Source organism: Canis aureus, chromosome 36 (genome assembly GCF_053574225.1).
Source record: "Canis aureus isolate CA01 chromosome 36, VMU_Caureus_v.1.0, whole genome shotgun sequence".
In the NCBI taxonomy this organism is placed as follows: domain Eukaryota; kingdom Metazoa; phylum Chordata; class Mammalia; order Carnivora; family Canidae; genus Canis; species Canis aureus.
Window position 1 is genome coordinate 14,775,278 of NC_135646.1, and position 25,769 is coordinate 14,801,046.

A 25,769-nucleotide genomic window follows, 5' to 3' on the forward strand; every position below is an offset into this window, starting at 1 on the left:
TCACGGTTCTGGAAGCTGGGAGTCCCCAGATCAAGATCCAGCAGGGCTTGGTTTCCAGTGTGAGCTCCCCTCCTGGCTTGCAGATGGCCACCTTCTTGCTGTGCTCCTCACACAGCCTTTCCTCTGGGTACACACAGTCGAGGAGAAAGAGAGCTCTCTGGTTCTCTTATAAGGACACTAACCTGTCAGCTCAGGGCCCACCCTTAAGAACCTACTTAACCTTAATCACTTCCTAAAGACCATATCTCCAAATACAGTGTCACAGGGGGGTAGAGTTCAACATAGGGATTTGGTGGCAATTGAGGGATGGGACACAATTCAGTCTGTAGCAGTCCTACAGCAAGAAAGTGATTTGAAGTCAAGCCATGTCCCTCTGTGCCTGCTTTCCTAAATACCACTATGTTTTACTTGCCCAGAGAGCTGAGCTTGGGCAGAGACGGCTGGGTACAGTCTCTGGACTTCTGTCTTTTGGTCTCTCAGCTGTTCAATACGCCCGCCTCCCCTTCCCTCCCACCCCACCTTACCCCTCCCTTGCCCAGCTTCTCTGCTCCAAACCACTGCCTCCTGTCCTAGGTACAAGGGTGGAAGGGAGGATCTTCCTTGAACCAAACTTTCTGAACCCTGAATGGTGCCAGGGCTCAGTCAGTGGCAGGCTAGGGAATGGTGCACCAAGAACCGGCCTATGTCCCGGACTGAAGCCCAGGACACTAGAGGAAAAGCAAAAGAAGCACAAGCTGAGCCTGCAGTCCTCTTTGGGCCCAGTCCAGTGCTGGGCCCTCCATAGATGGTTGCTGGTTGAATGAAACCATGCGGGCCCAATTCCCTGGCTCCTGAGATAAGGGAATAGTTGCTGGTCACTCCCATCGGGCAGGATGGGAACCTAATCCACACTGGCCAACCACCTCCCAGAGCAGCCATGGCCGTGCTTGTCACTTACTCATTATTAAAGACTTTGCAGTAAAAACAAGCCTTCTGGCCTCATGCACAAGCTTCCACCAAGCCAGACAACAAACTAGTCATCTACCTGGAATGCCTCCTCTCTATAAATTACAGTATCTGCGTGTTTTCTTTAAAAACTATTCTCTTCCCCACTTTCTTATGCTTTACCGTTCCCACTTGCGTTAAAAGGTGGGCTTACAAAGGTTTTCGTAACTTAAAAAAAAAAAAACAAACAAACTCAGAAGGACAGTAGGGGGATCCCTGGGTGGCGTAGTGGTTTGGCGCCTGCCTTTGGCCCAGGGCGCGATCCTGGAGACCCGGGATCGAATCCCACATCAGGCTCCCGGTGCTTGGAGCCTGCTTCTCCCTCTGCCTGTGTCTCTGCCTCTCTCTCTCTCTCTCTCTGTGACTATCATAAATAATAAATAAAAAAAAAAGAAAAAAAAAAAAAAAGGACAGTAGGCCCGAGGATAGCATTCAGAAAATGAAAATGTGTCATTTTATTTTTCCAAACTGTCAAAGGCGGCAAGGAGTACCAGGGCCCCCCCCCTTCCCACGTTTACAGAGGCTGAGAGCAACCTTTTCCCGGCGCTGATGCTGAGGTGGCGCTGCTGTTGAGAGAAGCACGTCACTCCCGTTCCCCATCCCTGTGCTCCCACCCCTAGGCTTGCTACCCAGCCTCCTTCCAGAGGAAGGGACACTGATGCACAGAGCTTCTGGAGCTCTGTCCAGCATCACCGTGATCACGTGGTTGCTAGTTGACTGTTGGCACCTCTCTACTGTGAGCCAGAAGCCTCACCCCAACTAGTTCCAATCGGGAAAAAAAAAAAAAAATTTTTTTTTCTTTTTTTTTTTTTTCCAAGTAAAATTCAACCTTGAGCATCTTGGAAAAGGCAAGAGCCCACATTTTCTATGAGTCATCGCTCTTCCCAGTGGCAGGGCTCCCCGGGATGCATGTTGTCCTCCAAGCTGCACCGAGGCGTTTCTGTCTTGCTCTCATCAGCCTCGTTCACCATTTCCGTGGTTGGCTTTTGCAGGTGTGAAAGCTGTGGAGCCGTTTTCCACGCCGAATGCAAAGAGAAGTCCGTCCCCTGCCCGAGATGTGTCCGCCGAGAGCTGCAGAAGAAGCAGAAATCTTTCTGGCGGAGGCTGAACGTGGACGAGAGCCTGGAGGAGGCTTGCAACATGTTCGAGCTGTCCTACCAGAACACCTGACTCAGCAGGAGCCCGAGGCCAGGGCCTGACCTCTCGCTGATCCAGCAGCCCGGTGGCTTCCTTGCTAGCCAGTTAGATCCCTCTGGAAGAAGAGTATGTCTCCTGTTCAGCTAGATAGAGATATATATTTACACACATTCCCACATACCTGTTCGTCCCGTATGTATGTTCTGTGTAAATCGCTGTCCGTGGAGCCTCTGTGGCTCAAAAAAAAAAAAAAAAAAAAAAAACCAACTACCATTAGCTGAATCACACTTAACCCTGAATTTCAGCAGCTTGCTCCCAAGCAAAATGTGGTTTACACACAAGGCTTTATAGGTCAGACTTTTTTTTTTTTTTTTTTTTTGCTCTCAGGGGCTGTTTTGTTACACAGGACACAGGAGGAAGCTTACCTACGGGACCACAGAACTTCGGGTTATTTTTGTGTTATTTATTTTTAGCCGTTGCAGAGGACGAAGTCACTGAGGCAAGCACTCATCATCGTTTGTTTCATGTGAAAATCAATCTTCGGAACACAGGAGTGATGCCTGGATGGCCCAAGGGGCCCCGCGTCCCTGACAGCAGCACCTCGGTTTCTACCACACAGGTGGGGATCCCCTCAACCGAGCCGAGTGGCTCAGAAGTGAGGCGACTGAGCTCCCTCTGCAGAGCATGCACCCCTGATTTATGAGGAGAGCTCCTTCTGGCTCTGAGGTGATCTCAGGTTTTTTCCTGAGGGGAAAAAAAAAAAGGGACCTCTGCGACCAATACCTGCATGTTGTCGGTCTGTTTGCTGGTACGAGTCCCAGCGCTACCCAATGACATGGTGCCCCTCCATATTTGGTTGAAAACATAGCTTTCGAAGAGTTTTCCTGGGGTCTCATGGGTAATAGTTATGACTTTGTAATAGTGCTGGCCTGAGGAAATTTCCTGCGATTGTGGTTAAATACATCGGTTTGTAGACCTATGGGTATAGTGCGTACCTTCTATGAGATGGTCTTCGGTGTCTTTTCACAGAATCTTGTGTAGGCATTTCCTACTTATTTATTTTAAATACTTTATTTCTCATTGTTCTTCACTGCACTTTCATTTGGACCCTTAATTTGTCAACTTTGCCACTTCTACGCTTTTTAAATTGTTTACAAAATCAAAGTAACATGGCACGTCAGAACAAGTTAGACTATTAAGAAAATACCAAACTTATAAGTAATGAGTTCGGTGTAATAATATTGTTTAAATAAATACACACACACACATAATTGCCACCTTAAAGTGAAACAGGAAGTGCTAAAATCGTATCATAGGAATAAGAAATATAATGAACTGCTTCGCCGCTTGGCCAAGTAGGGGGCCCCCACTGCAGTGCCCTCGTAGGAGCCAGCGTAGCAGTGGTTGTGACCAAAGTGTCAGGGGGACGGCGCTGGAAATCGTGGCTTGGGTCCTCCCACCATAACTCCACAGCACAAGGATACACTGATACTGAAACAATTCTTAGCAGACTGTATGAGACGACTCTGTTTCCACTGAGCTGATGCCAACACCTTCCTGGTTTGGTAGTTTCGCTGCTGTTAGGATGTGGAGAGTCAGTGGCTCACACCGTACATGATACATTTAACCCCACGGCCATGTTCCCTGACACCTCTTCCCCCCAGATCCTAACTCTTGATACCTCTGTCCATTTAGAGGCGAGACATTTCAGACAGACTTTCGTGCAGCCTGCCGGAAGTCTGCACAACCTGTTGCCGGTTCCGTGGGCCCCAGACCACTCGCTTCAACTTCACAGCGCGACATTGTGCGTGCATTTCTTTTCCGATTCTACAGCAGCCATAACCAAGGGCGTATAAACTTCCCCAGAGGCCAAAACCCCATTCACAAGGACACCTTACGGTGCCTTTTATTCTTGGAAAACCAGGTTGACTCCTCCCCCGCCCCCTCCAGTTACAGAGAATGCTGCACACGAAAGATAAAGGGTGGAAAAAATCTCAAACAAGCACTTGGCAAACAGGCAAACAAATTTGATCCTCTCCTCCTTTTTCCTCCCCTTCGTGAAATACAGTATTTATATTTTCCAGCCTCAGAGAAGATAGCAGAACATGATCTTTCACAAGAGAATTATAGACCTGCTTATTATAAAACAGATGTGCTCCGATGGCAAAGTGCCTTTCTCCTCCGCCCCCGGCTCCCTGTCACCGTAGCTTACTTCTGCCTTCGCCGAAATTAATGTATCCAAGGTCCCGACTGTCAGCGAGGGTCCCCAGCGCAGCGCGTTTGCAGTCGTGAAGCGCAGGCCCCCCTCCTCCCGGCCAGCACGTTTGCTCTCCCTCTGGACAGATTTCCTGTCCCACCCTGCAGGCACCTAGCGGCAGGCCTGCCAAGGAGGTGAGATTCCAGATCCCTGTTCTAAAGGCCTTTGTTTTCACGGGGGCACCCGCCTAGAGGGCCCTGCTAAACACTGGCCTCCCCTGGCAGCTCCTCCTTGGGAGGAGTTAGAACCTTCTACCCACATCACTTTCTGCTTATTTTCAAAAGGGCACCAAAAAAAAAAAAAGAGAGAGAGAGAGGGAGGTACGCTTGCCCTTGGCTACCCAGAAGCAGGACTGCATCCCAGCCGCTTCTGTTTTCTCTTCTTCTTGTCCGCCCCTGACAGCCTGGCCGGTGCCGCCTGCCGGCCTACACGGCTCTCAGCCACCACCACCAAAATCTGATAGGACAGAGTGGAGCCAGCTCAGGAATTGGGTCTGTCATGAAAAATTCCAAATTGCTGTTTTCCAGCCCAGAACGCCTTGGAGCACATGAACGCCCTTACTGTTTTCAACCCAAACAAATGACTCGGTGCACTGTTAGGTAATTGTTCTACTGCTTAGAAACTATCGAAACAAAAGCAAATCCGTGGATTACCACCTCCTTAAGACCAAACTAATACCTGCTTTCCTTCACGTTCCCTTTCTCATCCCATATTAAATATCTCGCACATAAAACACACAAGAAAATGGCCAATTAATCTCCTAGAGCCGGCGGCCGACTGGAGGAACCTCTGTTCGCTTGAAAGGCCCATTCCCTGGTGGATCACTTGAGGAAATCCCTCCTAACGGTGCCAGAAACTCATGTGTGAGACAGTCCAACCCTGGTAAAATCCTGGCATCTAACCCTGCCGTGGAGAAGCCAGTTCCCGAAATAGACCGCAGTTGCACCACTGCAGGAAGGCCACAAAGTACTTTAAAAGCAGTCAACTGGAATCGAGTCATGTTCTTTCCAGGGCTGATTTTCCCCAAAGTTGAAAGCCTCTTTATATGAAAACCATGCAAACTCTCGTCATCCCCCTTGCCTCACTGCCTTTCAGGGGACCGTATTAAGAGTTCTTTTCCATCTGTAAAAGGTCATATTGTTAGGAGCTATAATACTTGATTCGCTGACAGGGCAGTCGCCTTCGGATCCGACTAGACCAGGCCTCCCCCAAACAGGGAACATCATCAGCGTTGGGGATTTGTGGTTTCCAACTAACTCAGTGGTATTTCGGACTCCTGCAGAGGGGAATGGCTGTGACTCCTTTCCGGCTGCGGCTCTAACCGTGGTGTTCAGGTCATGCCGCAGCCATAGGCAGCCTCTGCCACCGAGAGGGAGTCCATTCCGACGAGGTCTGCGTGCGTACACACTGAACACTGACACCGGACAGCCCCTTCTTGTGCCTCCTTGAAAAGGTTCGGCTTCCAGACCTGTGGGTGGTTCTCTACCTGTTGGCCAAACAGGGCCGTGTGTGAGTTACTGCATCAGGTAGGCCTGGATGCCACACGAAAGCTTCCTGCAGGGAGAGCCATTATCTGAGGAAGCCAGGGTACATTCTGTTCCTAATTTCAGGTGAAGCCAATGCTGCTGTTCGCAAATTTGAGCAGAATCATTCATCACCACTGCTCTGCCGCACTTCACCGCAGTATCTGGATAAGGAAGTAAACCTTCAGCTCTTGATTCTAATACTGCCGAGAGTCGGCACAGGGGTTATTTTATTTATTTATTTATTTATTTATTTTTACTTCTCCCAGTAAAGAGTGATGCATACAGTTTCCCCCCTTATTTCTTGAATTTTCTGTCTCAGCTCTTTTCTGATTCTAAGATAATGTTAGAAAGTAGAGAATTGGGGGTGAAACAGAGAGACACGAACACACTGTCTTTTGCGTGAACTGAGTCACCAGAGGTACTGTTTTCCTTCCCTTGGTACTTGTTAACAAGTAGGCATTAGTGCACCGTGGACATTGGACATCCTTCTAGCCCCGTGTCTGATAGAACTCACTGGCCTAGGTTGGGCCCAGTGACGGGTGACTGAGCCCAGCTCGGTTAACTTACGCAGACAAGTGTTGATTCCTGTCATGGGGTGCTGTTAAGTCCTGGCACCCAGCAATTCCGAATGGTAGACAATTCCAATGTCATTGTTTTCAGACCCCCTGACTTGAAGGGTTTTCTTTAGTGTGTCTTTTTTGTTTTTTAAAGACTTTATTTATTTATTCATGAAAGACACAGAGAGAGAGGCAGAGACACAGGCAGAGGGAGAAGCAGGCTCCCTGTGGAGAGCGTGATGTGGGACTCGATCCTGGGACCCTGGGGATCACAACCTGAACCAAAGGCAGATGCTCAGCCATTGAGCCACCCAGGTGTCCCTTCTTCAGTGTGTCTTAGTGGGTGCACGCCACAGTAAAGTTTAAGTCACTGTTAAACTCTAGGTAAAAAGTCAAAAGTGTGGCATCCCCTCCTCAGCACAACTGTAGCTGTCAGGGGTTTTAGTTAAACCGGGTTCCCCCGTGATGGTATTAGGGAGCACTCTCCTCATCAGCTGGCCTCCGAAGTGAGGCGAGGCACTGTTAAACCCCAGGAAAGGGGCAACTGCTTTTTGGCTTTGGTTCCTCCCTGTGGAAAGAGAAGCCACCGGTGTGGAAGCCACAGCCATTGCCCAGGGGAGAAGATTCAGGCGCCTACAGCGCCTCTTAGCGCAGTGAAGACTCCTTCCCTCCGCCCCCCTCCGCCATAGTGCTCTAGACCAGCCTCTCCCCTTCCTTGCCCTGGTCCCTAGAGCTAGGCCCCCCGCCAGCCGCAGCCCCCCACCTTGCAGCCCCAGGAGCCTGCGCTGCTCCTCCCACTTGTCCGCCCCGCAGGAGTGCCTTACAGTACCGTGTCGTGCTTCTAGCAGCCTCCACTGACCCACTTGAAGGCCACACGGCTTCCTCCTGCCAGCCACCGTTACCCGGGTGCGCTGGAACCTGCACATTCCTCCAGCATGGCAGACCCTTCCCCTTTGCTTAACCTGGTGCCTTAAGCTCAGGAGGGAAGGATTCCTTCCGGGAACACATTGTGAGAGCAGAATGCTACAAACATGAGCTTCTAGCTCTGTGGACACTCATACCAGGAAATACAAAAGACATAGCACGTAATGTTTTACTTTGTTTTATGCTGGGGCTGTTTCTCTTTTCTTTTTTAAGTCACTCTTTTTTTATTTATTTGCTTGCTTGCTTTCATTAACCAAACTCAGGGGAATGTCATGCGGTCACCAAGGCATGAGTGGAGGCATTAAACCAGTCAGCCAGATTTGAATCTGTAAAGTCACTGAACTCAGCCTTTTTCAGGTTAAAAAATGACACAAACACAGAATTTTCTTTTCTTTTACTGTATAAAGGTTTCCTGCTTTACTTCACCACCTGTTTTCCAAGTAGGAAGTGGGAAGCCTCTTGGATACATTGTGATAAAAATGTTTCTGGGTGGTGTGGGCGGTCCACCGAGCTATTAATATTTGGCTTTTGCTGCTGGAGGTCTAGGTTCTGATTTCAGTCACCTACCACAATCTTATTTTAAATAGCCAGAAGCCTACCATACAAGATTTGGGGGGGGGGGGGGCCGGAAAAGGAGGGAAAATGTTTAGTCTGCAAATGAAGAGCATTAAATGTGGTGCAGAAGAGTTCTACACCACTCATTCTTCTGCTCCTGGGTTAGATCCGTGTTGTTTTCCCTTATTTCTGCTAGTGCAGTACAAGGTTTGGGCTATTATATCACTATGTGCTGAGCTATTTGAAATACCTAATGCACTAACATACATACACACACATACACACATATGTGTTGTTTGTTTTCTGGATTTTTTGCCTTTTGTTTTAGCATAACTTATCCATACTTTTGTCTATATCATTTTTAAATATCAGTAACTGTTAAAATATAAGATGAAGTTGTGTTGTTGACAAGAACCCTAGTTTTTATGGTCATCTGTCATATAATTTAAGCTTACCAGTTCCTAATGTATAAAATTATCTCTCTCTCAATAAACAATGCAGAAAATACTTTGTTCTCATAACAATTTCATTAAAATACTGTCTTCACAGGGTTGGTGAAACCCCAAGATGAGCTCTGGATGCTAATTCAAAGTCAAGATTTGAGCTTTATTGAAAGTAAGCTACAAGGACTTTAAAAAATCTCTCTTAATATTAATCCAGATTTTAGCTTTTTTCTAATTTATCAACTTGCAATACTTTCATCAGCCCTTCCTATGCTTGTGAAGAATATAGTATAAAGTTGTTTTTTGTTTTTTTAATGCAGAGGTACTACTATGGGTCTTGGTTGTGAAACTGGCACAATTTCTTTCAGGTCTGAGACAAACCTGCCAAAGCTCATGCATGGAATGTCTTACCTTACATAGCTTTGCCCCAAGCCTCCCCGCCCTGGTTTCATCTCGTCACCAAATCGGATAGACAAGTGGCAGGCAGTAAGCCAGCAGGCAAGGATGCTAGTCTCCTGAAGACCATATTTGGGGAGCAAAGAGTGACAAGCAGAGTAGGTGTTTACATGAGAGAGAGCAGTCCTCTGGCTGTTGAGACGTGATCGGGAGTATCTGCTCTACCTAGCCTGGGCTGGCCCTTGCTTTGCCACCACAAAGCCCACCGGGGAAGGGGGGGGTGTACGACTGTCCACTAGGAAACTTTCAAAACACCATTTAAACTCACTTTCTCAAAGACAGCCATTGGAGACTAGTAAAGGTGCTTCCGGTTAAACATTTACCAAAGGCGAACCCTGAGCTTCACACCCAAGACATACCTCAAAGTGCTCATGCCCAGCCTCTCCACCTCCTCCCTCAGGAAACCAACTGGGGCTCACACCCGTTCTGTCCAGGCAACAACTGGACTTCATCCTCACAAGAAACCTGCTACAATCCATGATAAAGAGAAACGAGTTAATGTTTCACAAAACCAAACGAGACACTCGGTATAGTCAGAGCCGGAATTCACCTGATTCACAGGACTGGTTAGCTTTCCCCTAGCTGTGGTAAACTCTGGACTAGTTGGTAACTCCAGGAAGTTTGGCATTATCAGAGAGAGAAGATATGCAAAGATGTTTTCAGAAGGATGGAAAGAGACTATTTTGTTCCCCTCCCCCCACCCCAGGAGATGGTGATTTGAATCTCCCTTCATTGTTTCCCCTGCCCTGTCTTTTGATGATGGCTCAAGATGATGGCTTTAATCAGTGGTTCCCACATCAGAAACATAAAAACAAAAGCAAAATGTCAGGACCCCATCACAGACAACTGAATCCGAATCTCTCCGGATGGGGCCTGAGTGTTTGTATTTCTTAAAAGCTCCCAGGGTGATTCTCATGTGTTCTGAAAGTTAAGAACCACTAGATGAAATGAAGCAAGTTGCCCTGAAATAAACATTTGCTTGGCATACTGGTGGTCCGCAGAGGGAAGGACGTCAAAGGGCTGTGGAGGGACTGCATGGCCTTAGCTGCCCTCGAGCTAACAGCGGCCGCCGCCCTTCTTCCCAGCAGACACAGGACAGAACAGTACTTTGGGACTTGCCGCTCAGGGGTTACAATCGTTTCCATAAAACCTCACCTTTATACCCCCTTTTATTTTCTTCCAGGGTGCGGTCAGCTTCTATTTCTCCAGTATATACTATCGCCAGACAGCCTGGTGAATGCAGTGGCCAGGTCATGGCCACAGGTGACTAAGCTGGCTACAAAGGGAGCCTTGTATTCTCCCTTTCAATTTTTCGTTCCTCCTGGTGATGCTCCACTTCTCCTCATGCGCATGCATGTGAGAGTCTGCTCTCAGTTCAGACCCATCCAGCTAACATGACCCTCACCACTCTTGAGAGTGGTGCTTAAAATGGAAACGCACCAGGTGCTTCTTGCCCAGAAAGACCTGGGAAATGCATGAAACCTTGAGCTGTGCCCAAATTTGCCTTGGTTCAGAAGAATCAGACTTGAAAATGAACGAGAGTCATTCCAAACACAGGCACCTTCTGAATGGATGGATGACTTTCAGCCTTAAATGCCAGTTACAGGTGAATGGAAGCAGCCAGTTTTCCCCCTCCCCTCTCTTTCTGAGGTCAATGACTTTGATGACAAGTATTCCTTATTCATGAGCTTTCCCTAAAAGTTGAATCTTAAAAATTATCATCGCCTCCGTGCCCACAATGCTCATCACATGGAACACATCCACAGTAGTGATGACATCATTCAAAATCACTATAGGCAGCTAGTAGTGCTGTGGGGCAGGAATGCAACTAGAAATTAACTTGGGTCTATTGGGGCCTTACCTGGGATTTGTTCTAAAGCAGGATCATTAGAAACTACATTCCTGATTGGGGGGAAAATGTTTTGTTTTTTTAAAGATTTTACGTATTTATTCATGAGAGACAGAGAGAGAGAGAGAGAGAGAGAGAGAGGCAGAGATACAGACAGAGGGAGAAGCAGGCTCCATGAAGGAAGCCTGACATGGGACTCGATCCCGGGTCTCCAGGATCACAACCTGAGCCCAAGGCAGACGCTCAACCTCTAAACCACCCAGGCGTCCTGGATAAAATGTTTTAAATTTATTTTTATTGGGGCACCTGGGTGGCTCAGTGGGTTAAGCATCTGCCTTCAGCTGAGGTCATGATCCCAGGGTCCTGGGATCCAGCCCCACATCAGGCTCCCTGCTCAGCAGGGAGTCTGCTTCTTCCTCTCCTTCCTCCCCCCCGACTCATGCTCTCTCACTCGTTCACTCTCACTTTATCTCAAATAAATAAATAAAATCTTCAAGAAAAAATTGTATTTTTATTATTCCATTAGATTCTGACTGGGGTAGAGGGATCCCTGGGTGGCTTAGCGGTTTGGTGCCTGCATTCGGCCCAGGGCATGATCCTGGAGTCCCAGGATCAAGTCCCACATCAGGCTCCCTGCATGGAACCTGCTTCTCCCTCTGCTTGTGTCTCTGCCTCTCTCTGTGTGTCTCTTATGAATAAATAATTTTTTTTTAAAAAAAAAGGTTCTGACTGGGGTAGAGAATCACTCCTCCCCCCCAACCCCCGCCCCCTGGATAACAAAGTCCTCTGGTACATAGGAACCAGGAACCCCCGGTCCAAACACACTCGGCAGAGAGATAGAGTTCCTGCTTTCCCCTTGGCATGTATTTTGGGCAGAAAAGTCCAGCAGGAAGAATAAATTTTTCCCATAGCTGAATATACAGCAGTTCTGATTTATGCACAGTGACTTCCATTTACCTGGACAACAGGGACACTCGTGACTCCACCTTTATCTCATATTTCTCCATTGAGGGAGACTGGCTTTATGCAAATCAGCTAGAGTTCACACATTCATGCCACATTTCAGATCCTGCCGTCTAGGTCTCGGGGAAATTCCAGCAGCTTTTATCCAGATGCTCCCAGACAGACCGATATGAGAATCACTTGCAGGGACTTTCGTGTGCTCCCAGGATGGGCTGTTGTTCTGAAGCTGAAGAGCTGCTATTAGCACAGTAATTTTTTCAAATGAACATTGAGCTAAATTATCTCAAATGTATGAAGGAACATCTCTCACTGTGTTATGGAAAATTGCCTCCCAAATTACAAGACTATACAAAGCACATATTAATTTGGGGCCCAAGGACATCCAAATTGCCTTAGCTTCTGTGCTGTATTGTGATGACATGCTCTTAATAATGCCAGGTTCCAAGGATACCACGAGGTGCACACTGCTAGGAAAATAAACCAGGAGCTGTCTCCATTATGATCCCTGTGTGCACACCCAAGCCCAGCTAGAGGCATTTTGTGCTGAGATTCAAACCTTTTGCAGAGGAAACCAATTCCAACTGCATAGGCAGGGAAGGGAATTTGAGTTCTAAACTAGGTCAACTTCCCCAGATGGCTTTCTCACTGAAGCCCAGGAGTGAGGCAACTGAGGACACGGCCAGGAGCGGCCCCCAGGAGGACACGGAGGAGATGCCCCATGACAGGTGTCTCAAGGAAGTAATCCTGCACCTGCACGGAACCCCACGCCAAGGTGAAAGGGGGGGAAGCAGGGGCCAGAGCCGCTGGCAACATGTGGCAATGTCTGGTTGGACAGTGAACCCCAGAAACTAGCCCTGCCTGAATCACCCCCACACCTGTACTGCTGGCACCCAGTCAGCTCACACGCGGCCCAACACAGGATGCGGTTAATGAGGATTTTCAAAGAGAAAAATGAACATTTTTTAAGATAAAAATTATTAGATTTTGCCTTGTTTGTTCCACCTCACCTTTTCATTTTTCACTGTTTTGAGGAAATATCACAAAGCAAATCCCAGACATATTGACATTTTATCCCCTGCATGCTTTAGTACACATCTAAAAAGACGTGTGGGTGGCTCAGTCTATTGACCATCCGACTCTTGATTTTGGCTGTGGTCAAGGTCTCAGCCAGGTCACATCAGGCTCCATGCTCAGCAGGGAGTCTGCTTCAGATTCTCTCCCCAGCTCCTCCCCTCCAAACAAATAAATAAATCATAAATAAATAGTGTATTTTTTCTACAGTCACAATGCCATTACACACCTAACAAAATTAGCAATGTTTCCTTCCTACCTGATACTCTGTTTCAAGTCGAATTCATCTTATTATCTCAAAAACATCTTTTGTTGTTTTGTTTGTTCAAACAATAAAGCTTTTACAAAATAAAAATAAGATTATGAGGTGCTCCCCCCCCCAAGGTTTGATATAGGCTCTGGTGCCTCCTCAGCTTTCCTTCCACCTTCTTTTTCTTCTTCTTTTTTTTTTTTTTTTTTTAAGATTTGATTCTTTTTTTTAAGTGATCGCTACACCCAACGTGGGGCTTGAACTCACAACCCCCAAGATCAAGAGTCACACACTCTTCCAATTGAGCCAGCCAGGTGCCTTCCACCTTCTTTAAGGCACAGGTGTCCCACTCTTCCTTCAGAGGACAGTGCTCTCCATTCCAGGTGGCCTGTCAAAGTCTGACTGTCCGACCCATAGCCCAAGCTGGGCCAGCAGGAGTTTGAACTTGACGGGAGCCGAGCGTGCACCTGAACAACAGCTGCTCAAGGGGTTTTCCACTCATCCAGCTCCCTGAAACTGCCCTGAACTCTGCTCTTCCAAAGACCTGGGGGTTTCTATTCCCTAAGTTCCATCAACTATGCAACAATGGCTTCTCTCTTTAGATTAACCAGACCTGGTTTCTCACACAATGCTTCTCCCACACAACATCTCATCACATTTTGTCCCCTTTTTCTGTACATTTGCCATCCCATCCCACCCTAGGCTCCCAGCAAAACACATAAGAGCAAACCTGCCAGGGGCCACCATCCCTGGCCTCCATAGCCCAAAGGCTGTGACAAGGCGACACCCCCAACACGATGCTAGTGGCTCACCAAGGATGCTGAAGAACGGACTAATTGGAATGATGGGCTCAAGAGAAAGGGTTCCGACAGAACTGAAAGAGAGAGAGAGAGGGAGAGAGAACGCTTCACTGGCAGGGATGGCAGAGGGTCCCATCTACTGTTTCCCAGCACATGTTGAGATGCAGGGCATTGGCTCCTGAGCTGACCTGACACTCTGGGCCTCGTGGGAAGGCTCCTCAAGCCTCACCTGACCCCTCAATGCTCTCACCAAGACCAGAACTCAAATGCTCTTCATTCAGTCCTCCCTGGGAGGCACATTTCCCTTTAAAGCAGAAGATATTCATGACATAAAATCAAAAGGCACAAAAAAACCTGTGAGAGAGAAAGGCCGTTGGACAGAGTCCTCCCAAATAACAGACTCAGTCCAGATATTTTCTTGAAAATGTCACCATTTGCGGTGTGGTTGGTTGAGCACGTGGCTTTTTTTCATCAGGTATGAATGGCTATTTGATAAGATTTTTATTTAAAGCAAGCAGAAGCCTAAGATTATTTATAATCCAAACTTGTCAATGTCAATTTCTCCTTAATAAAACTTCTTATGTCGGACTACTAAAGACAGAGATAACAGGAGGAATGAATTCCCCATCACGATGTTAGCAAGATGCTGGAGCTGGAACAGCCCTTGTGAGGCTGGGGACACAGGGCCAGCAGGAGCTGCTGGAAAAAGTGTCAGAGAAGCACATTCTCAGGCTCTACCCAGACAGGGCTGGGGGGTGGGGGGCCAGAGCCCCAGGATCTGTGTTTTAGCAACCTTCCACCCCAGCGGATTCTGATGCAGGCTGAAGTCTGAGACCCAAGGGGGCACAGAAGAGACCTGCCAATAATCCAGCCCACCCATCTCCCCCTTCAGTCAGCAAACTTTTCTGGAGCCCCCCTGTATGCCAAGCACTAGGTGCTGGGGAAGCAAAGCCCACAGTCACAGCCTCCACCCTGCAGAGACCACAGTGACTGGGGAAAGGTGAGTGTGGAAGCAAACAGGGCCTGTGAACCAGCAACATCACTGAAGCAGTTCAATAGATTCCTCTCCTCTCCGCTTTGAGCTGGGTGGCCTTGAGCACAATACTGAACCTCGTTGAGAAGCTCAGAGGCCTCAGTTTCCCCATGGTCTTCTCTATGGGAATAAAAATAATCTTCCTGTTATGGGGCTGTTGTGAGACTCAGGTGAAATGCTGTGGATAAGGCACTTAGCACTGGGCCTGGCACACAGGAGAGATGACTGGACATCAGGTCCTGTCGTTTTCAGGGCACAGAAGGACAGCATGAAAGAGGATGTGGGTCAACCCCACCTGGCCAGGAGGAGCTTCCGGGAGAGGGCACATTTGATGTTGGTCTGGGAAGATGAGTCATTCTGCGCAAAGGAAGGGTGTTGGCTGAAGCCAGGTGGCCAGGAGGCTCCTGCAGGCTCTGGGTGACATTCTGGGGGCCTCTCACACATCCTCCAGCAGGCCCTGAGAGTTCCAGCAGCACCGTTTGGCTACCATTTTGTTGTCTATGGTCCTGCCCAACTCCATTTCCAGACCAGTTTAAAGGTCAGAGTCACCATCTACAGCTCCTGGACGCTGTGAGAGTCTAATGCGCCACACAGCCTATGGTTCAGCCTCCTCCCTTTGTGGCTTCCTCCCCTCCCTGAGAAATGTGGTGGACATGGGGATGTTGCCACAGAGCAGCCTCAACACCTGCCTTTCCACCAGCCCACGGAGAGGTCCCCCGGCCTCTTCTCACAGGCCTCTCCCACATCTCCATCAATTAGCAGCCCTGCTGGAGGGATGGAGCTGTGGGCGCTGCTCAGTTCCCTTCCCACCAAGTCGCCCGGAGGGGGTTCACCCCCCTCCCCCAGGACTCTGAAGTTGTCTGAGGCAAAGTCTACTTTTTTTCCCCAAAACAATTCTTTTCTCCTTCGTTTGTATTATTAATTTAGAAAGCCCAACACGAGCCCCACCACTGCGCCCCTTCTGCAGATCTATCCCCCCTCTCATCAGGCACCCCGGGCCTCCCATCCTCCTCCTCCTCCTCCTCTCCTTTTATCCTGGTGGCCCTGCTGATTGGAAAAGAGCGCCCCCCCTCTTCCTCCCAGCCCCACAATTGTCACCACCAATTAGTGCATTGTTAGGACACACAATGGCGTTACTGTAGCCAGTGGAACGGGAGGCCTTTGTGCTTCTCCAGCGGGCCGTGGGGGCAGTCAAGTTTCATTTAGAGACTTAAAACACCACGCCAGAAGAAAAATGCTATCAGAAAAGCAAAAAGAATAAAGGGGAGGGGGCAACAAAAAGAGAGAGAGAGAGAGAGAGAGAGAGAGAGAGAAAGAAAGAAAGAAAGAAAGAAAGAAAGAAAGAAAGAAAGAAAAGAAAAGAAAGAAAAAAAGGACAGAGGGAGAAGGTGAACTTGAAGATGAAGGAGAAAGAAACAGAAGACAGAAGGCTGGGCAGCAAGCAAATGTTGAAAAGGGCAGGGGAAGAAATCTGCTATTCAGGAGTTAGCCCGAACTCATGAAAAGACCCAAGTGGTTGCTACACACTGAGGTCCCCCACTTGGAACACAGAACGGGGCTCGGGCTTAACAGTAATTAGTGGCCTGATTGTCCTTGGAAAGCTGTGTGTCTTTAGAGGATTTTTCCAACTTTCCAATATTTTTTTTCAGTCCTCACCAATAAAGGGGGCAGGAGAAAAGTAGGGGTGAGGGGAGGGAAGGGCCTACAAGCCACATGCCCCTCCCCCAGCAACCTGCAGGGGTGAAGGGGGTACAGCTCAGCTCAGACTTTCTCTTTGACAGGTAAATTGGATTTTATTCTCTGCAACTAATTACAGAGAGTATTTTTCGGTAAGAAGGTGACATATGGGGTACGTTTTAGAGTCACTGTTTTATTTGTTTCAAGTGCCTTTGGAGCAGCCCAGCCCTTTTGGCAGCCAGCCGGGAGACGCCCCCAGAGGGCCTGGGCCAAGCCCCCCCCCTCCTCACCAGGGGCTTCTATCAGCCAAACTTCTACATCCAGAGCCTTTGCTGCCTGCAAAGTTCACATCCCAGTTTAAACACAGGACCAGCCTGGGAAACCTGCTTTCAGGGCACTTTCAGGGCCTGGGCTGATACCACGAACACTCTTGCTCCTCACAGATACCCAAAACCATCAGAGATGTTCCTGGTGTGTTAGAGCTGAGGCTGAAGGAAAGTTCTTTAGGGCAAAGATGCCCCTACCCCCGAAGTGAGGCTGGTCTCCTGGACGGCCAGGTTCGTCCCCATTCACAGTTTCGTTCACATCCTCTCTCACTCTTGTCTCCCACCTGGCCCACACCACAGTTTCCAGAAAGTGCAAAGACACCAAGCTGGCCCTGCTACTTGTTTTTCGAAGCCCTACACACTCATCTCGTAACTTGTACCCACTTCATTCTGCTGCCCGTGCTTTTTGTTTCCCTTCGAAGGCACTAGCTATGCCTCCCCTTGCCCGGCGTCTGGTCCCACCAGAGTCCTAGTAATGGACTTTACAAACGAGCCGGGGGAAACATCCGCTCCGCGCAAGGTCTCCATAAAATCGCCCCCGTCTTAGAAGCAAAGCCCTCGGGTTCACCCAGGACCTACTAAGCAGCACGCCGCCTCACTCTGGCTTTTCCAGGCTGGAAGGTAAAGCAGAAACAATTGGGGGGCCTCCCCAGGCATCACCTCAGGCTGGGTGGATGGCGGGGGACCACTCGGAATGCAGGGCCCAGAGCTCCAGGCCACGTGTCCCCTGACCAGGCCAGCTCGTGAGCGGGTGGAGGGGCCAAGGTGCTGGCCCCATGCATGAGACAGTGCAACGACGGTCAGGAGAGAGATGGGAAGGGGGACCCTGGCACCCGGCCCGCGCTGCCACTGACCGCACACTGGCTTCCGGCACCCCGGAGATGCCCTCCTGCTGGTTCTTTCTCCCTCCCTCCTGCCGCGCTGCGGGGACTGTTCAGGCTCTGGGCGGATGCCTGGGTTCCTTCACCCCTGCACCCCCCACCCCAATAAAGGGCACATCCTGATTCAGTCGGGAAGTGAAATGCAAAACTGTAATAGCGGCCCATGCCGTGTCCCAAACACCCAGACCAGAAAACCAAGTCCCGGGGAGGCTTGAAACAGGAGCCCAGAGCCTCTTCAGGCTGTGCTTCTAGGCTAGAGACAGGCTGGTTCAGTTCCCCCAGATCCGGGGGCAAACAGGGTACAGTGTGCACCCTGAACGGGGTCTGGTGGCACAGACTCAGCACCTCCCACCTGCCCTCCACCCTCAGCCTTGCACTCTGGGAGGGGGAACGGGAGCCCAAGGATGCCAGAGCTGCCAAGGAGGAGGCTCAAGAGAGGTCAGGGGAAGATGGCCCACTCGGACTCCCAGCCTGAAGACCACGAGGCCCAGAGTTCACGTGCACGACCCACACCCCACATGCTGTACAGTCAGTGTCCTGTCACCAAGTTACCGAGTTCACTGCCTGTGGATCTCTCTAGTCCCCTCTCTTCAATGTCCCACCGTCACTTGTCCTGCTGTTATTCCATCTTTCCAGGACACGTCAATCAATGTATACATTATGAACTCCAAGGCAACAGAAATGTGTCAGGATTTCCAATGTCTGAGTGACATTGAATGGAGTGCTGTTATTTAAGAAATACATGTTTAGGGGGCACCTGGGTGGCTGAATGGTTGAGTATCTGCCTTTGGCTCAGAGCATGATCCCGGGGGCCTGGGATCAAGTCTCACACCAGGCTCCTTGCAGGGAGTCTGCTTCTCCCTCTGCCTATGTCTCTGCCTTTCTCTGCCTCTCATGAATGAATGAATAAAAATTTAAAAAAGAAATACATGTTTATTGAGAGTAGCATTAAGTTTTCACTCCAGTGACCACGCCTGTGCTATGCATACAGACCCACGGTGACTGGCCTCACTCCAGCCTCACTTGGGGCAATCAGGGCCAAAGTGAGGGTCCCCCCTTCCTGGGACCAGAAAGGCAGCCTCTGGTAAGTGGCATGCCTCAGAGTAACACTATCCAACAGGACGTTCTGCAATGACAGAAGCGTCCTGTGGCTACGCTGTCCAGTACAGAAGGCACCTGCACTTGAAAGGTCATGGGTCGTGCAACATAGAGAATGAATGGTTCGTTTTATTTCATTTTAAGCAGTATAAATGTAAGTAGCCACTTGTGGCTAGAGGCTCCCACACCGGACAGCACAGCCTTCCACGATGTTCCTGATCCCTGCCGTGGCCAAGGAGCAAATCTGCTCCCAAACTGTGTTGCTTCAGAGAGAGACATCTGTGCAAATCACAAGCCTTTGAGCACCTCCTAAGGAGAAAGGTTTCCAATTAAAGGGAAACAGTCTTTTCTGTCTCCCTTGACTGAGACTGCCAACTTCTCTCACGCACATTCTGCTGACAACCACAATTTGGGGCTCCCTAGTGTAGGCACATGTGGTCTTACCTTGAAATGAGAAAAAGAAGCCGTCCACACCTAGGTGTGTGTGTTGGGGGGGATTAGAGACTCCACTTTACCTGGTGCAGTCAAGGCATTCTGTTATGGTTATCCAGGGGCAGTAAGACTAGTCTACACTCCTTTCCTCCAAAATTGTCAAAGGATTCCTACTAGCATTAGTTATGGCTCTTCCCGGAGCCTGTAAGGCCGGGGCCACAGTTCTGGGTGTGAACCAGTGCAAGGGCATCTGGCTGCTGGCTCGTTAAACACTTCGAGTGAATCAGAGAAAGAGAGAGGCTCCTATTTTCAAGGAGCATTGTTTCCTTCAGTGAGGACTTCTGTGACGGATACAGGTAACAGTAGATCACATGGGGACAATTTCAAAGATGAGAGCAGCTGGGTGAGTAGAAATCACAGCAGATCTAGATGGCGGGGAATCAGGACGGTGCAGGCAAATCACAGACAAGTGACAAGCCCCTCAGCTTCTTGGTATTTAAAACGATCCACGCACTTGCAGAAAAGACAAAACCCCTAGAGGATTTGAATCATAATTCCAAATGCCATTTTAAATCATCAAAAGGGTAGATTAATTTTTCATGCCTCCAAGTAAAATGGGGGTCCTTCTCTCACCTTTGCTGCCACCACCCCCACCAGGCTCCCTAGAGGCACTTCCTAGTTAATGGGCCCTGGAGCAGGCAATTCTAGAAAATGAGCTATGCCTAAGACTGGAAGTGAGAATGAGCATGAGGGAAATGATAGCTGGAATTTGGGGGGGCTTCCCCTTAATGTTCTGCTGATTGCACTTTGAAACAGGTACACAGCATTCTTTCCAGAAACAGAAAATTCAATTCGAGAGCTTCTCATCTTTCTTCTCCTGAGAAGTTGTTCATAACCACTGATTCTCAGCTGACTCTAAGGTCTCAGAGGCTCTGAAACGGTGGTCCACTAAAATATACTTTATCAGTCCATACCTGGCTCCAGTGCTGTATTTCAGAAGCACTGTTTGCAAAGTGTACCCCAGGCCTCTGGCCCTAGAGACGTCACTATTTGTCTGGTGTGACAAATTGTGTCACTATTTGACAAGAAACAAAGTTCAGAGAACAAGACAAAAACAAATAGAAGCCTGTATTAAGTTGTGAGTTGCAAACTCCCCGTGTGGTCAGGGTTCAAAAGACAGAGAGATCCCTACGGGCTACAGTCTTGAGACAGAATCACCCAGGAGATGAGCAGAGCCATTCCCAAGGGATGACAGGTGGAGCATTCATGCCTGACCCTGGAGGCCCCTCCAGCCCCAGGACCTGGTAGCGCCTTAGGGAAGCAGTCTCAGGAGGGGGGACGGAATGGCTTCGCCAGGGCACTGTGGACCTGTGAGGTTCATGGATACAGTCACTCCAACCTGTGTCCCACACCCAGCCCTGGGACACAAGCAAACCTTCCGGCCCCCGTTCCGGGGGCCCTGGGAAGGTCACCCACTATTGGCCATGGTACCTGCTAGTAGCCCGTTCTAGTATTGGGGTACCATGGACATAGATGAGAAAATGGTTAAGACCTCAATGCCTGCCCCAAAGGAACACAGATTAATTCCCAGCTCTACAATTTACCACAAGCTGTGTGATCTCGTGCAAGTGACTTAGCTTTCCTGAGCCCCCCATATCTCTCAAATGTGGATGGCCATGGGTTCCCTGCAAGATTATGGTGAAGATTAAATAACAGGTGTACAGTGTTCAGCAAATTATTTGATACATATTAAACCTATACTAATCTTTCTGGAGAAGAGGCAGGAGTAATGAGTAAAGAACTATTGTCCCTTTTCCAAGCTTTTCTAGTCCAAGGATTATTTGATCACTAACTATTCTCATTTTAACAAAGCCCACTGCAAGATGGTTTCACTACAGTGCTTTTCAAATAACAGAGACTTGAACTATCTATTTTCATAGCAATTTGGTTTAATTTTTTTCCCCGCGGCTGATAGAACAGGTTAAACTTAGGAAAAGCTGTACTATGAGGTATCATGAAGGATTTAATTTCTGGATTGGACTGATCGCAGTGAACCCTTAAAAAGAAACTAATGAGACCATGTGCTGGCCAAAAGTAATCCAGTCGTTCAGTAAACATTTACAGAGCACCTTCTACGAGGCAGGCCCTACGCTGCATACCAATGGCTGCCTGTGGGCTCTTATCTTTATAATAGTAAAAATCCTCATCCATAAATATTTCTTAAATAATCAGAGATAAAGACAAGCGCTTGATCTGGAATGACGTAGAAACTTGTTTTTAAACGTGATTAATTTGCCAGGTATATAACAGATAAAGAATGAACATCCAGATTATATAAAGATCGTCTAAAATACCATCAAAAATCATACCAATGGGCAATTTATGGAAAAGTGAATTTAAATTGCCAATAAACACATGAAAGACTCAATGGAATATGATGTGGTACCTGAATGAGTGAGCAAAGTATTATGTACGATCCAGCAATGCCACATGAGGGTCCCTACCCCAAGGAAATGATAGCGAGGACTCAAGCAAACCTTTGGACACCCATGTTCATAACAGCATTATTCACAATAGTCAAAAGGTGTGAACGAGTGATAGAAGAGGGAAAAACAAAATGTGGTTTATACATACGAAGGACTGTTAGCCCTAGAAAGGAAATTCTACATACGCTATCATGTGGATGATCCTCGAAGATACAAGCGCAGTAAACCAGACATGAGAAGACAAATACCGTGTGATCACACTGGTGGTATGAGGACCTAGAGCAGTCATATCAGGGGGACAAAGCAGACTAGTGATTGCCAGGGCATGGGTGGGGTGAGGGAGAAAGGGGAGCCAGTGTTCTGTGGGCACAGAAGCCAGTGAGGGAAAATGAAAATGTTCTGGAGATGGAGAAGTGGTGACTGAATGGGAATGTACTTAATGCCACTGAATTGGACACCTAAAAATTGTTTAAATGGCCAATTTTATGCTATGGATATTGAACCACAATAAAAAAAAAAGTTATTTCCAAACTTGGATTCAAAAATCACTACCATTCTAGGAGCACCTGGCTGGCTCAGTCAGTGGAAGGTGGGATTCTTGATCTCCAGGTTGTAGGTTTGAGCACCACGTTGGATGAAGAGATTACTCAAAAAAAAATAAGATCTTTAGGGGCGGCTGAGTGGTTTAGTCCATTAGGAGTCTGACTCTTGATTTCGGTTCAGGTCATGACCTCAGGGTTGTGAGGTCAAGCCCCAAGTCGGAGTCCACACTGGTACTGGATCCTGCTTGAGATTCTCTCTCCCACTCTCTCTGTCCCCCCACTGCTCGTGCTCTCTGACCCTCTATAAAATAAATAAATAAAAATATGTAATATTGGGCAGACCAGGTAGCTCAGTGGTTTAGCGCCGCCTTCAGCCCAGGGCCTGATCCTGGAGACCCGGGATCAAGTCCCACATCGGGCTCCCTGCATGGAGCCTGCTTCTCCCTCTGCCTGTGTCTCTGCCTCTCTCTCTCTCTCTCTCTCTCTGACTATCATAAATAAATAAAAATTTAAAAAAAATTAAAAAAAAAATAAATAAAATATATTTTTTAAAAAGTAGTATTTTTTAGAAATGCAAAAAAACGTTTTAAAAGAACGAGGTACGGGGGACGCCTGGGTGGCTCAGGGCGTGATCCCAGCCCCGGGATCGAGGCCCACATCCGGCTTCCTGCGAGGAGCCCGCTTCTCCCTCTGCCTGTGTCTCCACCTCTCCGTGTGTCTCATGAATAAACAAAATCTTTAGGAAAAAAAAAAAAAAGAAGAAGAAAGAACGAGGTAGGCAAAGTAAGTCTCAGATAAGTCATGACGTGAACGAGAGACGGCTACACAGATACTCTTCCATTTCTGTCAAGAAGGCATCCAGGCCGCCCGCGCCGGGCAAGGTCTCCGGGGAGGCCCCCGACGCTGGTCCCAAAACCCGCTTCCGAGGACAACGGGGTGGGGGGAGGCGACGGGAACTCGCGGCTCACCTGTGTCGTGCCGGCACCTTACAAAGGTCCAGGGCTCCCCGGGGTCGCGGGAGGAGGGCTGGGGTCCCCCGGCCGGCGGCTCGCAGAGGGGCCCCGGCCCGCCGCGTCCGACGAGGACCACGGCCACGGGTGGGGGACAGGCCAACACGTGCCCGCGGTAAAAGCAGACCTTTCCGGACGCGAATACTCGGAACCGCGGTCTGTAGAAATAAAAACCTACCCGAGGAGCGGCGGGCTCCGGGCTCCGGGTCTCGGCGGGGGCGGCGGGCCGCTCGGCCTGGGCGGTGCGGGCGGTGCCTCAGGCGGCCTCGCGGGCGCCCGACTGCACCACAGGCTCTGCGCGCGCGGCGGCACGCGGCCTCCCCTCGCCCACGTGACGCCCTCGCCCACGTGACGCCCTCGCCCACGTGACTCCCCGCCCACGTGACTCCCCGCCCACGTGACTCCTCGCCTGCAAAGTGGGCGCCGCAGGGACGCCGAGGCGTCGGCAGCGCCCGTAACCGCGCGCTCGTGTCTCCCGAGACGGTGCCGGGCTTTGGCCTCTGGAAAAGCGGAGCCGGAGCCGCCCCGTCCGCTGTGCGGAAGCCGGCACCCAGCCCCCGGGCCGCACCTCGGGAACCGGGGCCTCCGGCCTCAGCGGGGTCGGGGCCCGCAGGCCGCGGCTGAGGCGGGCGGGAGGGCGGCTGGCGCCTGCGGCCCACGCTCAGGCCGCGAGGGCATCCTGCTCGAGGCGTCGGGCTGAAAGGGCTGAGGCCGACCTGCGGCGCCCCGCCGCCTGCCTTTCCCGCCTCCCGCCCGCCAGGAAGCGGCCGCGCCTCCTTCCTCCTCCGGAGGTTTGGGAAGTGTAGTTTCTGGGAGAAACATGTGCTCGCGTCTCCTGACGAGGCCTCGACCAGTCTGTTTTTTAAAAGGAACGGAAGGGAAAAGGAAGGGAAGGACAGCTTCCGGGAGGGGGGACCAGGAAGCAGGGGATTTGGAGGCGTTTGGCCGTTAAACCCAAAAAACTAAAAAAATCCTCAAATATCCCACCTAAAGGACAGACGACAGACCTTTTCCATCCTCTGGGACAGAATCCAAAAACGTTTTCCAGTTGGAGAAATAGCGGAAATGAGAGTAAAAAACTGGGAGGGGGTACAGAGAGGGGGTGGGGTGGAGGGAATACAGGGGGAGGGAGGGAAGGAGGGGGTGCAGAGAGGGGGAGGGGTGGAGAGGGTACAGGGGGAGGGAGGGGGTGCAGAGAGGGGGAGGGGTACAGGGGGAGGGAGGGGGTGCAGAGAGGGGGAGGGGTACAGGGGGAGGGAAGGGGTGCAGAGAGGAGGGGTAGAGGAGGGGTACAGAGGAAGGGGTGGAAGGAGTAGGTAGAGGGGGGAGGGGTAGAGGGGGTGGGAGGGAGGGAGTGCAGAGAGGGGGAGGGGTGGAGGGGCTATGGGGAGGGAGGGGGTACAAATAGGGACAGAGGAGTCGGGGAGGGGGAGAAGAGGGGTGCAGAGAGAGGAGAGGTACATAGGGAGGGGTAGAGGGGGTGAGATGGGGTGGGAGGGAGGGGGTGCAGAGGGGGAGGGGTGGTGGGGATATGAGGGAGGGAGGGGGTACAGATAGGGGCAGAGGAGTCGGGGAGGGGGAGAGGAGGGGTGCAGAGAGAGGAGGGGTACATAGGGAGGGGTAGAGGGGGTAAGAGGGGGTGGGAGGGAGGGGGTGCAGAGGGGGAGGGATGGTGGGGATATGGGGGAGGGAGGGGGGTAGAGGAGGGGTACAGAGGAGATGAGAGGGGATATGGGGGAGGGAGGGGGGTACAGAGAGGGGGGAGAAGGGATGGGGTACAGATAGGGGCAGAGGAGGGGTCAGGGGGAGGGGTGGAAGGGGTACAGTTGGGGGAGGGAGGAGGTACAGAGGGGGAACAGCGGCAGGGGTGGAGGGGGTTACAGAGCAGGAGCTGTAGGGAGGGGTGTGGGACGCAATAACATAACTTGGATGTAAGTTCAGTTTTTTGGTAACTTTTACACAAAATTAAAAAAAAAGAAAAGAAACACTCATCTAATGCCTTTTTTTTTTTTTTTTTTTGTTTCCTGCCGCTCTGCAAACACCGACTAATGAATTCATCTGCCCAGGACGGCCCTCCACGGGGAGGTAAACAGTTACAGGCTCTTAGGCCCTATCTGCTAAGTAAACCCCGGCTACAATGGGCTGGAAGTTAAGCAGCTCGCGCCGGAGAGGCTGCATATAGTTAATTAATTGCATCACGTCTGTAGCTGATAAAGCAGGTCTGGAGGGTGGCTATTTTCAAGTCACACAGCTTTAGGTGGAAGTTGAAAATTAAAATAGTTGCTTCTCTGAGAGATTGGAGGTTTCAGGATCAAACCTTATTAACACTAGGGCTTCAAATGAGGGGGCGGGGTTGATGAGAGAAACCCCAGGAGCTGGGGTGGGCAGGAGGAGGCCCCCAGCTGGAGAGTCGGGAGGCCACGCAAGCCATTAACCTGGATTTTTAATTCAAAAGACAATAAAGACACACAGGCCAATAGGATGTGGTGAAGGCACCCAGGAGAATCCATGT

At 49.9% G+C, this 25,769-nt stretch overlaps 1 protein-coding gene and 1 long non-coding RNA gene across 8 annotated transcripts in view; one reads left to right on the forward strand and one right to left on the reverse strand.

Moving 5' to 3' along the window:
• Window positions 1-8,447, forward strand: part of PLEKHM3 (pleckstrin homology domain containing M3) — a 178,211-nt gene extending 169,764 nt beyond the window's left edge. For all 3 annotated transcript variants that reach the window (XM_077884730.1, XM_077884728.1, XM_077884729.1), the window contains exon 8: window positions 1,977-8,447. In XM_077884730.1, the coding sequence (XP_077740856.1) occupies window positions 1,977-2,154 (178 nt within the window). In that variant the 3' untranslated portion in view covers window positions 2,155-8,447. The remainder of the gene's footprint in view (window positions 1-1,976) is intronic.
• The window catches only part of LOC144305680 (uncharacterized), a 140,580-nt gene extending 117,006 nt beyond the window's left edge, over window positions 1-23,574 (reverse strand). For all 5 annotated transcript variants that reach the window (XR_013372686.1, XR_013372684.1, XR_013372685.1 and 2 more), the window contains exon 1: window positions 23,436-23,574. This is a non-coding gene — a long non-coding RNA (uncharacterized LOC144305680). The remainder of the gene's footprint in view (window positions 1-23,435) is intronic.
• Window positions 23,575-25,769: the final 2,195 nt, after the last annotated feature.